Genomic DNA, 15,936 nt, shown 5'->3' with positions numbered 1-15,936 from the left:
AGCCAAAAGTTCATTTTCTGAATTGGTATCAATGTTGGCAGCCTCTTCAGAAAATATTCCCTTACTATCTTCCCATTGAACTCTTGCCGGCTCGGTTGCCACCGAAGTTCCAGGGTTCTAGTCTCGACCAGAGCATGGACAATCAGTTTCATCTAATCATCGTCGCGATTAGCCAAAGTGGAAGCAAAGTGACGCTAATTATAAAAAATCCAAATACAAAGAACCATTCGTTTCTTCTGGCGCTTCCACTGGTCAGAGAGAATATTTAAAAGAAAATTAAACAAAATGACAGAGATAGAGAAAATGAAAAATTGGAAGAGACAGTTACTGAGAAAGAGTGGTGGAGAAATACAGCAACAGAGAAAGATTAATGAAAGGGTGAAACAGAATAACGGAGACAAAAAGAGAAGGGGGAGTAAAGGATAGAGAAAAATAGAACAAGAGAAAGAAATTGAAAAAGAAAGAAAGGACATTGACAAACAAGAATTGCAGCTGAAAAAGGGTATGAAAAATACATTAATCTCGCTAAATGAAAATATTTCGGTAAGAATTGAAAATATAGAGAAAGTCTGTAATTCACTTCCTACTTCTTATATTCACTTCTTATGCACTCCTGGTGACGTATCTGGAGCAGTGATGTGCCGTAGACTATAAGTTTACGTCTACATGCGTTATCTACATGTAATCTACGCGTAGATTACATTGGGTTGTAGTTTACATAGACTACGTAGACAATCTAAAGTACATAAAAATTAATTTTCAAGGGTTTCATGAAAGGAAAGTGACATTTTCAACTATATTGGTTCCTAACGTAATGAAGAGAATCCTACTTACAACAAAATTTCTCTTCTCTTCTATCGTCAACTATGGAAGAAAATAAATAGTATGCAAAAAAGACAACAGATGGCAGTCGTGAGGCAAGAGTGGTCTTTTCCCCATAAAGCACTAGAATATTTCCTATATTAGGTTTCTTCCTAGGTGAGAAAATGTTCGAATTTGGAAGAAAGAGTATGAAAAGTTCTCCTCACACATCAGCAACTGATACGCAGTATAATTTTCTTTTAATTCCCTTTGCTAAGTTCTCACCTTTCGCCGTGTTGTTTACATAGATTACGTAATCTACGTGTATAAAATAGTCTACGTGTAGAATGTAGACTATCGTTGTTTACGCATAGACGCACATCACTGATCTGGAGTTACGATGTGGGGGTCGTGTGTTAAAATTGTACATTTACGTGTAGAAGTTGTAAAATAACGTTGTTATTTACCGCGATAATTCTCCATATGGCGTGTTCCGTAGTGACGTGTTCCGTAGTGATGAAACATTGTTCGTCGATTACGTGCTACAAAACTAGGAATTGCTTATTGAAAGTGATCATTGGCTCACAAATCATTCACGGATAACCATTTCAGATAAGGTTAGGTTCGGTTTAGTTAGGTTAGGCAAGCATAGTTATAATATTTCGTTCGTAAAACTATGCATATACTCCACCGCTGATTTCAGGAAAAATGGCGTGTTCCGTGAAACATTGTTCCGTCGGTTACGTACTACAAAAATAGGAATTCCTTATTGAAAGTGATCATTGGCCAACAAACCGTTCACAGAAGGTTAGGTTAGGTTCAGTTAGGTTAGGCAAGCATAGTTATAACATTTCGTTCGTAAAACTTATAACATTCGTTCGTAAAACTACGCATATACACCTATATATAAAAAAATTCAATCGACTTTTTTTCAAATTTCCAGACGTGACCCCCGGTTTTTTACAACCGATTCGTGATTAGGAGGCCAAAATTAGTTAGTATACCGAAAATTAACAAAATTGGAGACTTTCTATATATTGTCAATTCGCTCCAATATTTCTACCATTTGGCACACTGATTCCCTTTTAAAGTAAAAGTAGTCCTTGTTGTTTTGCAACCTTGCACGTTGTTTACATTAACTTACATCTTACAGTGGATAGAGGATAGTTATGTTACACATACCTTCTGCATCGAATGGCTTGCACTTGCCATCCCCTGTGACCGTCCCGACCTTAAAGAACTCCCCAGACACGCCCGGGTTCAGTTGGATGTTGCAGCCGGCAACAATGGCTGCGTCACAATTGCCGCTCTTCATGGCCGTGAATGCGGCTTCCAGGACGTACACGCTGCTGGAGCAAGCTGTGTCTATCACGAGGCTTGGGCCTGGAAATAAATTAGACTCGAGTTAATTATAATTTTACTTTATGATCATACAGAGTGACTCACAAGTCTGTGAAACATTTTAGAAATATGCTACAGGTAAACAATGCAACTGATAATGATAATTCTGATATCGATAGAACGACGAACTCCCCATTTTGTTTACACCTCACAAATACATTGCTGCATTTCGTTTCACAAGCGTATCAGTCACGGTCGATCAGTGCTACAGCCGCATTGATACGGTTACGAATTTTCTGGAGATTAGCGGTGAGTGGGGCCACAAAGAAAGTATCTGTCACTACTACCCAAAAGAAGAAGTCACAAGGGATTAAATCGGGTGACCTGGTTGGCATCTCACGTTAGCGCCATATTTGCTACTGCTGCCTCCTAGCAGCAAACCATGGTAACTATGCGCTCGTGCAGTCTCATACAAAAACCTAAATATTTGTCCTTTTCAAGGCATCAGAATTACCAATCCGTTGCATAGTTTATCTGTGGTGAATTTCTGAAATCTTTCACTAACGTCTAATTTTATACTTTTTGATTTGGCTTGGTGCTTTGTTAGGTTTTATACTGTGCTCAGCACTTCAAATAAAGTATTATTATTATTAAAGTTATTTTGGGGTTACAAGAGGCCAAAAATAAGCATGAGTTTGGATTTTAACACCATTTTCATTCTGAAAAGAGCTTACTTTTTGGAAAAAACGCGAATTCTGGGTGGAAAATAACGCGGAAAATAAGAAACACCTATTTTTTTTGCGAAAAATGAACGCGAAAAGTTCATGTCCCATTAATTTCTAAACACGGCGCTGATACTGTGGTATGAACAGTGGCGTGCCTAAAAGGGGGTTGGTTGATGGGTGTTATAATCCCCTCTTGTTCAGCATCTCTAAAAGAAATCTCTAAATGCAGGAAAATATGACAAAATATAGGGCAGACTACTAAAGAATAAGATATAATCCCCCCTTTCGAAAATCTTGGGCATAAGAGATGAGCACGTACCAGTGAAGTCATATGTGTATGTAATCCTGTTGGCGACGAAGGACCTGACGCTTCCGTACAAACAGTAGTGGTTGAATATGTGAGGGTTCGCAGCCCAATAGTTTTCCGTCTCGTTGGCAGACATGGCAACGTAAACTCCAGTCTTGGACCCTCTTATGGAAGTCGGATTCACCCCTGAAATGCAAGAAAAAATCATAGTCTAAAAACAGTAGGAATACTACAGAGCATTCCGTGACATTCGCTACGAGACTCGGCGGCAAGCGGCCCGGCGCTGACCGCCGGGCCGCTTGCCGCCGAGTCTCGTAGCGAATGTCACGGAATGTTCTAGCATTAGTAAATGGCTTTACTACCCTCTGTCCCGAGAATCTCTGGAGCGAGCGAACGAAAACAAGTCGGCCAATGAACTCGCGAGAGGGAAAGTGAGCGCAGCTACCAGCCGTTTGCAGCAGCGCGCACTGCTTTGCTCCTCCAACTCGCTCTCTCCTCTTGTTTTCCGTTATGCGCGGCCTTGCTCCATAGATTACAGAGACAGAGTATAGCTTTCACTCTGTGGTTATTGGGGGCGACGTGTAGTTCAACCCACAGACATCCAGCTATCAGACTGGAAAAGATTATATCATCAGTCTATGTATAACAATTCAATTCATCTTTATGAAAGGGCAATGTTCAGCGTGGCTGTTTACCTAACCCAACTGAATACATATACAACATACTAAAAGAAACACAAGACAAAAGCTCGACAAAAACAAATTTCAGAGCAAAGACAGATTTACACAAAAGGATATACGAGGGTCGTTCAAGTCACACAGGGACTTCTGATTCTTCAGAGTAACGATACACATTTGGACGTATAGAAACTACATATTTCTTGATGTAATACCCATCTACACCAATGCACTTACCCCAGCGTTTCCCTGGTGCCTGGATACCAGCATCGTGGAAATATTTCTCAGTTCGCCGGTGCCATGATCGGACTGTTTACTCCACTGCTGAATTTCTGGACTCCGATGAACTACTTTTAGGATCCAAACAGTTGAAAATCGCTTGGAGCGAGGTCAGGACTGTAAAGTGGCTTGTAGCAATAACTGTCAGCCGGGTTGCAAATCGTGTGATGAGTAGTATGGGGGCGGGCATTGTCTTGCAGCAACAGAACGCCTTAAAAGACCAGACATCTACGTAGGCACAAATACGCGCCTGGTGAGAATTGGAAGTACTGTACGTTCTACGTTCTTGACGCCGAATAGCTAAAAGAAATTTCGAAAGCACTGATACGTGCTTGATTTTTTTTTCATCTTGTGTTTCCCTTCTTAATTTTAATTTTCAGAAAAGGGTTTCAGGTGTTTCTGTTCGTAGAAGGCTACGATGAAATAAGAGCACGGATGTACTTTTCGACGTCTGGTCATATTCAGCAGTTTTCGTTTAGGGTTTGATGATATTGGGTCAAATGACGAGAATATTCTTGTTATCATTTTCAGGATTTAGTTTTTGATTTATTTTTTATTATAATATTGTTAATATTTAATGTTTTGTTATAATTGTAGTAATTAATAATTATAAATAGTATATAAGTTGATATAAATATTGTGAATAAAATAATTCAATTTAATGGATATATTTGTGGAATTAAAAGTATCTTATGGGATAATTTAGGTCTGACATTCCTGTTATTATTAACTAACTTTTTCATTAGAAGTAGTTGTTAATTACTATTTTGTGGTTTAAGAGACCATTACTTACTTTTCAGTCATCTAATGATTCTTGTATAATTTTTATTAATCAATTAATAAAGGATTTATGAGTTGTGGGTTAAATCTGTGATTTGCCCCACAAATTTCTGAGCATTGTCCAAAAAATAGTCCCATCCGACTAATGTTTACCTTGCTTGATTAAGTCGTCCTGGGATAGCATCTATCTTAATTCCTATTGACGGTATGGCCCATGAGTGTAAGACATCTGCGGATGTGGTTAGGATTCGAATATCTATATTTATCGGTAATACTGTCCGTTTATCTACATCTAAAAGTCGGAATGAATTTGTAAGCGCATGTTTTAAGTGGTACTAAGACTCTGTACTTCACACTGTCCGATTGGATAACTTACCAGCGTCCACAATGGCCTCATAGGTCATTTCCAGCAGCATCCTTGCTTCTGGCGCCATGACATCAGCATGTCGTGAACTCAAACCAAAGAAACCCGCATCCAATCTGCTGATGTCCTTCAGAAACCCAGAGTAAGGTGGGGCGCTCAGCATCCCTGGAAGAAATGCACTTTTCATATGTTTGATGTTTCAGTCATCTGGTGATTCCTTTAATCAAACTATATATAGAACTAAATGCATCATATCGATTGATTCATCAGAATGCGTCGATTGATGCACTAAAGTGTGTTTTGCAGCTTCTTAAAAGAATCACATTCACATTTGATGCATTTTGGTGCATTTTTGTATGTCGTGAAAGAAACACCAAAGTGCATCATTTGATTCAAGTGAGGATTCCTTTCAGTCGAGATGCACTTTAATGCATCAGTTGATGCACCTTCCTGCACCATCAGAAAAGATGCATGATGGTGCTTTAAACGCATCAAGGTGCATCAAAACGCACCAAGGTGCATCAAAACGCATCAGCTGATGCATTAAAGTGTATCTCGACTGAAAGAAATCCTCACGACATACAAAAATGCACAAAAATGCATCAAATGTGAATCTGATTCTTTGAAGAAGCTACAAGACCCACTTTAGTACATTAATCGACACATTCTGGTGCATCAATCGATATGATGCATTTGGTTCTCTGTGGTCATTCCATGAGGAAGTGCCCTAGAATCTCAAGTTTCAAAAATAAATGCAATGCTGTAATTTTATTTTATATTGTAATTCAAAAATATAAAATTGTAATTTGGATAACGTGTTTAGGGAGTGGGGTCCGGGTTTGGTTATTTTCCTCTATTATTTCAGTAATTTTGAATATTTATAAGAATGTAAAAACAATGCATAATCTGAGGTAAAATGAGATCAGTTGCTTAAGTGTAAGCACCAGCGTCCTATAAACTGTACACAGACAATTATTTTTATATCTGGCAAGGGGGTTCGGGCAAGTGCCCACGTTGCCCTCCTTAGAGCCGGCTCTGGTTGTGTTAGTAGAGGAATTTTGGGATGTGCGGCTGTCCACTCGTTCCCTTCCCTGATTCAAGTCGAAATTTCTACAAACAAATTTATCAGAATGAGAACATCTTTCTCCCTTACCAGGCCTCCAACGTCGATCGTCCGATGATATCATGGACTCCCCCTCAAACAGCTTCTCCTGAAACTCCGCCATGTTGTCGCACTCGGGAAATTTCCCTGATATCCCCGATATCACAATTTCCTCATCCGCTGGTAGAGACATCCTTCTAGTGTATCCTTAACAAGATGTTTCTGTAAAGATTTTTACATACAATAATGAATAATTTTAAGCACATGATAGTACAATAAGTATCTCTTACACTAAGAGTTTGAAATCCGCTTTATGCTCAGATAGTGTGATCCGAACGTCTGAGTTACCATTGGTGCATTTGACTTAAAGTTATAATTACCCCAAAGTAACTCAGTTATAGCAGTTACTCATTTGTAAAAGTTACTCAAAGTTGCCGTTTAAGAAGTAACTGAATTACTTCTTCGCTGATAACCATATAAATTAATATTATTCTCATAATTATGCCTACCTCTGTGGCGAAGTGATTAGCGCGCGCTACGACACAAGAGGTCCCGGGTTCAAATCTCGGCTTGTGTGTTCTTTGTGAGTATCCCTTCATCAATTTCATCATATCATCACTCATCCTCATCTTCGCGATTAGCCAAAAGTGGCACAAAAGCGAAGTAAGATAAACAAAATCAATCAACAATTAAATGTAAATTTCTATTCTTGAAAGTGAAGAATAACATTTTTATTTAATTAATTATTTAATTTTGAAAACCATGCTTTTGTTAATTGCTATTGAACAATCATGTCTAGGATTTGTTTTCTGAGATTATATGTGGTCTTACATCGAAGGTGTTCTAAAATATATACCCTTGGGGCAGATACAGTGGCGGGTTTTGGTGGCAAAATATATTTTTTGGGAAATTTTAATAATAATTAACCTAGAGTTAGGCCAGTCAATAAGGGGGTCCAATAAGGAAAAAAATTAGGGAAAGCTGGAACAAATTTTATTATTTTTCTAAAAGGGTTCTTAACAACATATTAATTTTGCACCCCTGTACCACCCCGGATTTGGCCGCCATCTTTGAAAAATGGCGCCCAAAATCAGTTTTTTGCAAATATCTCGCTTGGAAAGCACTTTACAGCAAAAGAGGTTATGATGAAAAATAATGTACATAATATTCTCTACAAGAAATATTCTGTGCATTTTTCTTCTAGGATGCTTTGTTTGGGTGCTAGATGAGCGAGGAAGTTTAGGTTATTTTCCCACCCCGTTTTGCAAGCGCGGAACTAAAAGAAGCACCTGTTACATGATGTTATGCAGTATTATCTCTTCTATAGAACTGGACTTATTACATTTGTTCTTTCTTTAAGAATGTCATTTATGGTTCAATTGCTTTTATCATTACATGCTGTACTTTATAGAAAATAGCTTAGTGTGTAAAAAGGTAAAAAAAGGTAAAGTGATTCCTTGTGCTTTGCACCATGCCAGTTTAGTGTGTGCGGGAGATAATATATTTGCTTGGAAAAAAGTCAAGGTATCTCCAAAGGAACATGTTGACTTTGTCCAAAAGGACTATTTAACAATAAAACGCCAATCTAATCGAGGAGTCCCTGGTTCAATATCCAGTGTCTGTCGCTCTTGCAAAATAGAGTGGAGAAAAATAAGTAAAATTACTCGCTCCTCTAGCACCCTAACGAAGCTTCTTAGAACAAAAATGTACATATTCTTTTTTGTAGAGAATTTTATGTAGATTATTTTTCATCATAACCTCTTTAACTGTAAAGTGATTTCCAAGCGAGATATTTGCAAAAAACTGATTTTAGGCTCCATTTTTCAAAGATGGCGGCAAAATCCGTGGTGGTACTACAGGGGTGCAAAATTAATATGTTGTTCAGAACCCTTTTAGGAAGATAATAAAATTTGTTCCAGCTTTCCCTATTTTTTTTCTTTATTGGACCCCAAAATCATCCATCCCTTGTTGACTGGCCTAAGTATGTAACATTGTTATTCGTACACATAGAATTTCCGAGGAAAAAATGTCATATCTACTAGTAAATATAATCATTTTCATATGTACCTGGAAATTAATGTTAATGAAGGTTTCACCAACAAATGTCAATAAAAATGTATGTTCAAAGTGTATAAACAGAGCATATAATTTGTGTGTAAAGAGAAAAACACGCTGTTTCATGCAACATTGTTATTCGTACAGGCAAGAGTTTCAATCTCCCTCGCATACAGCGCCACCGCTTTCGGGCGATTTCGTGCAGTTTGCAACTTCCTAACAAGTTTGAACATGCAGGCGCGCTCCCCGTCAAACGGAATGCTGGCGTAGGTATTGTTGTAGGCCTATCGTCTATCTATCAGCGTGTTCGAAATGGGCAAGGTGAAGGAACTTAGTTCCGATCTGAAGGATGTTATTATAAATTTGGCCCTTACAGGTTATTCGTTAAGACAAATTGGACAAACAGTCAATAAATCACACTCCACAGTTCAATACATAGTAAACAAATTTAGAGAGGAAGGTTCAACACAGAATGTGCCGAGAAAACCAAAAGAGAGACGGTTGAATAAACGTGACGAACGCTTTATTTTAAAAAGAGTGCGAGAAAACCCCCGACTAAGTGTTCCTCAGTTACGACGGTTAGTAGAAAATGATGCTGGCAAGATGATGTCTGATCAAACTGTCCGACGTGCCTTGTGGAAGCATGGATATCATGGCAGAATACCACGAAAGAGGCCGTATGTAAATAAGGTGAATCGCAGGAATAGATTTTCATTCGCGAAAGAGCACATCCACAAGGACCATGAATTCTGGGATAGTGTCATATGGTCAGACCGAGTCCAAGATTAATATATACGGGTCAGATGGGATAAATAGGGTCTGGAGAAAATCAAATAAAGACAATGATCACATTAACACAGTTCCAACAGTTAAACACGGTGGTGGCTCATTAATGATTTGCGGCTGTATGTCGTCCAAAGGTGTTGGTACTGTACCATCCAGTTTATTGATGGTATCATGGATACACATGTCTATTTGGACATATTGAAGAACAACGTAAAGCAGAGTGACCAAAAAATGGACATGCCGCCTATCTACATATTCCAACAAGACAATGACAGTAAGCATAAGGCGCGAGTTAACATGAATTGGCTAATATGGAATGTGCCCAAACTACTACAAACACCAGCTCAAAGGCCAGACTTAAATCCCATTGAGCATTTATGGGCAATTTTGAAGAGGCGAGTCCATAAAGCAGGCGTCAAGTCCAAACAAGAGTTGAAAACTGTTGTGCAAGCCGAGTGGAATAAAATAAGCTGTGAAACATGTCGGAAACTGGTTAATTCTATGAAGAACAGGTGTCAAGCAGTAATTAAAGCCAAAGGATACGCATCAAAGTATTAGAACTGTCGGTCAATTTGCTCTGAATATACTTTTTTCTTTTATATTATTAAGTATACGAATAGAAAAGTTGTACAAAAAATGGCATTTTTCTCTTTCAGTTTCATTTAATTTATTATAAGTCATTGGTTATACAGAATTTGGGTAAGATTTTATGTTCCTAATGATATTAGTTATTGAATTATAAAGAAACAATTTCAAAAGAGTGTATTTCCTTTCAGATATTAAAGCATGTTCTTTGAAAATCCGTGTGTACGAATAAGAATGTTACATACTGTATGTATTCTTCCAGGCGAGCATTTGTAAAAAAGTAAAGTAAAGTGTTCCCCTGTGCTTAGCACTACGCCATGAAGGCGTATAGGGGGTGTGGGGGTAACGCCCCACACTTTCTTGATCCGGTCGTGAGTGGGGGATTGCAAAAATCTGTCTAGAGAAAATTTCATTCGATGCGAAAACGTACAGAAAAGTAAATCCTCGGCCGGTTTTAGACGAAAGCATTTCCATTAACATTTTTGCTAGCATAAATGCTTCCAAAAATCTTATAGCAGATGGCACTTTACAGGGAAGCATTTCGCGTAACATTTCGGTTAGGTTTTGTGATTACAATGTATAATATATACAGCACGAACGGCACATAAAGTTACACCAGCTATGATGAGTGCACAGTGTTTACAATTGAAAAAACTAAAATACTCTTCCATATGTGTAAACGCTGCAAAGTATGTATTTAAGCAGCGCCATTCTCTTGTACCTAAAACCATTAAATAAGTAGCGTTATTCCTCTCGGTTGAATAGTTATCGTCTGTTAAAAATGTGAAATGATGCATTGTTTACATCTCACGCGGCCGCCGTTACAGCTGCACTCGTGACCATGAGGTCGCTTCTAATTGGTTACGCTATGAAAAATGCTACGGACCGAGCCTATCCTTGAGAAATGCCATGAAATATGCCATGGCATCTGAAATGGCATAAGATTTCTCACTTTACACGGTAGCATTTTGGTCATGGCGTAAATGTTAAGAAATATGCTAAGGAAAATGCTTTCGTCTAAAGTACAGCGCCTTGAATAACGTAGTGTGGAAAACGACCCAAGAAACTGGTTCCCCAGACGGATGAGAAACACAGATGGCAGTGCGATCAATGTCGGTGCTAATTTTCTTATGCAAGTAATGCGGCTTTGTTAGTTTTTGGAATATATTATGTTGATTTGTTTGTCTTGAAAGACTGTACGTGAATTGATGGAAACAGTTATATTTGTGGAATGATTTGCAGTCACGAAATTACATTAATTTGGAAAGAAAAGTAAAATAAAATTAATAAATAAATAGCATGCGTAACACAAGAAACCTCGCAAAGTGATTCCGGACGTCAGGTGTTAGATTGTGTACCAGCTTTTTATTTTTCTATGTTATTAGAATATAAATAGTATCCTGAGAGATATTTCATACCGAGGCGACAAACCACAAGTGTCGCTTGGAAGCAAGCAGTCCGTAATCAATGCAGCCTTTCGAACCGTAGGGACACAAGCTCTGACTGCACCGTTTCCTCAAGGAGATTTTAGACCAAAGCGACACGCGACAAACGATACGAGGATTTCACACCAAAGCGACACGGGTCCTTCGGTCCAAGGCAACTTTCACACCGAAGAGACGCATGTTGCTTGGAAACGAGCCAATCAAGAGCAACATTTCACATCGTAGCGGCATGACGGAAAGCACAGGCCAGCGTTCGGTTGGTGGAATCCTCAAGCGATAAGTGTCGCGTGCCCCTTGTCGCTTTGGTGCGCAATCTCCCTAAAGCAAGACACTCATTGCATCGCACATGCGCGAACAACAGACCACGGCAACATGTTGCAAGCTATTGAAGAAATGGCCCAGTTTGAGCGACGTACAAGCGACAAAGCGACACGTGTGACTTATCGTGTCGCCTAGATCTGTTGTTGTAATGTGCGGTTTTTCGTATCGCCTATCTGTTGTTCGCACAATTAGCAGCGAACGCTTGTCAATAGACTGAAGGCACCATGTCCCTTGTCACTTACTTGGAAACTACCCCTGTAGCGCGTCGCATCGGTCTGAGCACCCTTCCTTTAAGGAGCTTTCCGACCGAAGTAACAAGTAGCACGCGAATACGCCATATGAACGTGTCGTTTTCTGTTTGGACCCTCATGTGCAATGAATGCTATTTTACAGTCTGGAAGTGTGTGTCACTAGTGACAGTGTGAACATCCCGTGTCGCTTGTCCCATTGGTTTGAAAGTTTCCTTACACTCATGTCGATGGCACTAAGAAAGTTTTGTGGGGTTCCCCTTGTCGTTTCATGCAATCATCATTATCATCATTGCCGCGATTAATTTAAAGCGGAAGAAAAGAGACTGTAAATATCCAAAATACAAATGCTTCAGTGTGTATATCTTTAAAAGAAATTATGATGATAATAATAATGAACCTAATTCATACACAAAAATTTAGTTTGCCAAGAGCTTTCCACGCGTATTTTTTCTCCCGTATTATTAACGAAAGTATGACGATAACAGGACATGGTCGACTGTCAGAATGTTCGTTAATATCTTCGCGACCACTGTACCAAATATCATAACAATTATCACATTCATAGAAATGCTTCATGTAAAAGAATCAGACGTTGCAGCGAAAACTCCATTTACTTCCATTATAAGCAGACGAATACTAAGCACCGGGTTCAACACCAGCGCCTCTAGCGGATCATTTTCTAGTGGAACCAGCCAGAGCGCGCAGAACTGTGCCGTTTTCCACACTACGTTATTCAAGGCGCTGTAGTCTAAAGCAAGCCTAAGTTTCGTTAGTTATAAAAAGTACTACCCAAAATTCCAACTGCAATTGTAAAACACCAAACGTATTAGGTTTCACAATATATCGGGTTAGGTACTGTGCTAAACAGAAATAATACAAACTATAACAACAAACACATTTATAAAAATCACTTTACCTGTTCGTTTGTCTTGGAAGACGCCATCAGAAATGGGGTAGCTTTTAGTATAAATGTTGCACGACAACACAGCAACAATGTACTGGCCATCTCGTGTACTGTAAACTCAACAAAAGGCAACAAATAAAGAGTCGCCAACAATGAAATTTACGAATAATTATAATTTTTATGTACACAGTTCTCTCTCCTCCTCCGCACTATTTTTTTTTATTTATCTGAATCGTATAGAATTGTTACCACCGCATGTTTGTAAAGAACACTGCTAAAGAAAATTAAGAGAAAATAATATATCTGAAGTATTTTCGTGTAAACGAAAGAGAAAATACAATAGTTGTTCCATTTCGGGTTCACGCTAAGGTGACCAGACTTGTAAAACAACAAAACGAGGATTTTATCTTATTTTCCTGAAGATAAAACGGGACGGTAAAACGTACACATTTTAATATATAATCTGTTTGAAAAATAAATAAATGCTGTGTAAATAACTCATTTAATAAGATGATATGCACTGCATACCAACCAAGAAGTACTTTTCAATTAAAAGTCATTCAATGATATTTTGCCGATGAATGGATCTTCTTCAGGAACATTATGTAAAACATTTTCTAGAAGTATTACAGTAATTCTATGCCAATACATATTTCATTGTCGCAAAAAGGGGACATTTTGGCGTCCCGTAAAAAAAATTGGGACAGACTCTTAAAAAAAAGGGACTGTCTCGATTAATGTACGAAACGTCTGGTTATCTTAGGTTGACCCTTTGTTTTTGTGTCTGTGTTGAGAAGTGTCTCCTCGTCGTCAATGTTCAAGCTTACTTACTTTTATCTTCCTAACCTCTTATCAGAATCCGAACAAACTTAATTCCTTATAAGAACACGTATGGGTTGGTATGCCTGGGACATACAACTATATAATCAAAGTTTCTCAGAGTTATGAAAAAATCGCTTTTTTGGTTAGTCTGTAGTACAAGTGCCCTATGTAATTACAATTTAAACATTATTCCAATTAAAAAACAATTAATTTATTTATATTTCGTGTTATCATCTATTAGCAACAAACAGAACATGTTCAAGTTCCTTAAATTATTTTTCTTTTCATTTCCGATCTGTCACTGGTACGACGTGCATTACATTTAATTTTACCTATAAAATTGGCAATTTTTAATCATATCCACCAACATCATTCTCTATCAAAATTCATTTTTGTTTACTTTCCTTATAACTTTGACTGGAGTGAATTTACATTGTTTTATATAATGATTTCATTCTGTAATTAAACGAATAGAACGGGGTTATGGCAGTTTACTTTCTCTTGGAAGAGGAGGTTTATCATTAAGATGTCATAGTGGGGGGCAACTGCCCCCACGCCCCTTCTAATTGCTCTACAGACCTGGAAGGATCTTGGTCTATCTCCCGGCTGCCACTCTCCCTCCCACAATCCTACCTACAGCTGTGGAGATCTTTAACCAGTAACGGGATGACGTTACAAGATATATCCGTGACTGGGTTACGCTACTCACTCGCAGCTCCCCAATTTCCTCACTATGGTGGGTTGTCACCGGTCCTATACACATTCCAAAAACCCAGAGACTGATCCCAGACGGACTGAACCCGTGCCGTCCCGCAGTCGGAGTCCAAAGCACAGCGCCTTAGACTGCAAGGCCACGGAGGAAGACATCGAAACAATTCATTAAGTCGAGAAATATCAGATTAGTAGCTTAATTGGGAGCATTAGCGTAATACAAACTCAAAATAAACTGTCACAATTATTTATATCTGGAGCGGGCACCGCTGAAGGGGGGGCTCAGGCGACTGTCCGAGTTGCCCCTCCCCTAGGGCCTGTTCTTGGCTCTGATTCTGGATATATCTGTAGACGCAGAGGCGTGGCGTGCATGTAGCCGGTGTTACCGCAGGTAACAGCAAAATGTAAAGAATTAAAAAGTTGTTTCAATAAAATTACAACATTGTAAAATACGTTAATGAACACCATTGCCGTCGAGTAGATATTTTCTAGGACATTTTTTCTGCAGCCGACAGAAGCGAAGAGGGAGACCGTTCCGCTACCCTGAAGAGGCAACAAGGGAGAAGAGGGCGCCAATGCAAGGAAAGCGGGGAAGGACTTTATGGGGTTATTCATATGCCTGTTAAGGGGCCCTGTTGCCGTTCAGACCTACCGGATCAGCCAGTGTTGTTACATCGGATTGGCAGAAAAGAGCTAAATCCTGCCTAAAATAGGAATACCATTCCTTTGAAGCAACTGGAGGTAGACTGCAGAGCCAAGGCTGGATTGATCTACAACTGAGATCAGTTAGGTAATAGACGAAAATATAGTTACTTGTTTGATTCGTGATTTGGCCAAACCTTGCTCTAAAATACTAAGTTGGCAATGTACGTACAGCTGGGCTTCCCTTCCACAAAGGAGCGGAGTTCTGTCGTCTGCTCAGTGCTCACCACTCAAACGTCAAACTCTCATTGCAAAGAAACGGAGACAGATTAAGAATTGACACGGGTCTATCACCATTCATTGGATTTTCGTGGTAACTGTCTCATGAGTGGTAGTTCTTTCTAGGAGTGTTTGTGGCTAAATCACTGTGCTGATTGCAAAACAAGAACGAAATGAACAAAGATCTAGCTCGAAGACATGTTTTCTTTACGGGAGGTGATAACGTATAGCAGGCATAATTGTCGTACTGATAGCCGGTAACGCTTTTTAAAAAGTCACACCACGCCACTGCTGTAGAGATTGAAGCTACTTACCTTAAGACTCGACCCTCAACTGTTGGATCTCAGACGGAAACAGATGAAGACATCGCGAAGCCTTATACCAGTAGTTTCATCCCCTCGATGCCTGAAACATTAAATTTCCCGGAAGCTCTTGCCCAACGTACAGATCACCATAATTTGTCCAGACTTTTCAGCAATTTTTAAGCAAGTTGTGAAACTGATAACATACTCTCCAAAAAAGAGCGCACAAGATAATTTACCTCTACGAGAAAGTACTTGAAAACATTCACACAGACCAATGCATGATTTGTTCTTATACAAGCCTCAGGACCAGTTATATTATTATTTGACCTGATTAATATGTTTATTTTTTACTGACAAGTAAAATTACTTTCATGTAGAAATGTATATTTTCGTATTCACTTGTCATTATTTGACTTCGTTGCAACGAACATAAAATATCTCATGACTGACAGTC

The 15,936-nt window shown here is 38.9% G+C and overlaps 1 protein-coding gene across 1 annotated transcript; it reads right to left on the bottom strand.

The window, feature by feature from the left end:
* Positions 1-1,948: 1,948 nt before the first annotated feature.
* On the bottom strand, positions 1,949-15,526 carry LOC145999766 (fatty acid synthase-like). Its single transcript, XM_083137059.1, has 5 exons — positions 15,492-15,526; positions 6,428-6,598; positions 5,287-5,439; positions 3,187-3,360; positions 1,949-2,184 (listed from the first exon to the last, which is right to left on the bottom strand). The coding sequence occupies exons 2-5, from the start codon at positions 6,567-6,569 to the stop codon at positions 1,949-1,951; spliced, it is 705 nt and encodes a 234-aa protein (XP_082993185.1). The 5' UTR covers positions 6,570-6,598; positions 15,492-15,526.
* Between the last annotated feature and the right edge of the window lie 410 nt (positions 15,527-15,936).

This window comes from Lepisma saccharinum, chromosome 15 (assembly GCF_977018435.1).
Source record: "Lepisma saccharinum chromosome 15, izLepSacc3.1, whole genome shotgun sequence".
In the NCBI taxonomy this organism is placed as follows: domain Eukaryota; kingdom Metazoa; phylum Arthropoda; class Insecta; order Zygentoma; family Lepismatidae; genus Lepisma; species Lepisma saccharinum.
Note: the sequence above shows the minus strand (reverse complement) of the source record. Positions and strands in the feature narration are given on the sequence as shown.

What these genes read in the sequence shown, in the direction of transcription:
- LOC145999766 (XM_083137059.1), bottom strand. Translation starts at nt 6,569, where the DNA reads ATGTCTCTACCAGCGGATGAGGAAATTGTGATATCGGGGATATCAGGG. An exon ending in TGAGGCCATTGTGGACGCTG is followed by an intron (nt 3,361 to 5,286) that starts GTAAGTTATCCA and finishes CTTGCATTTCAG; the next exon opens with GGGTGAATCCGACTTCCATA. An exon ending in ATACACATATGACTTCACTG is followed by an intron (nt 2,185 to 3,186) that starts GTACGTGCTCAT and finishes ATTTATTTCCAG; the next exon opens with GCCCAAGCCTCGTGATAGAC.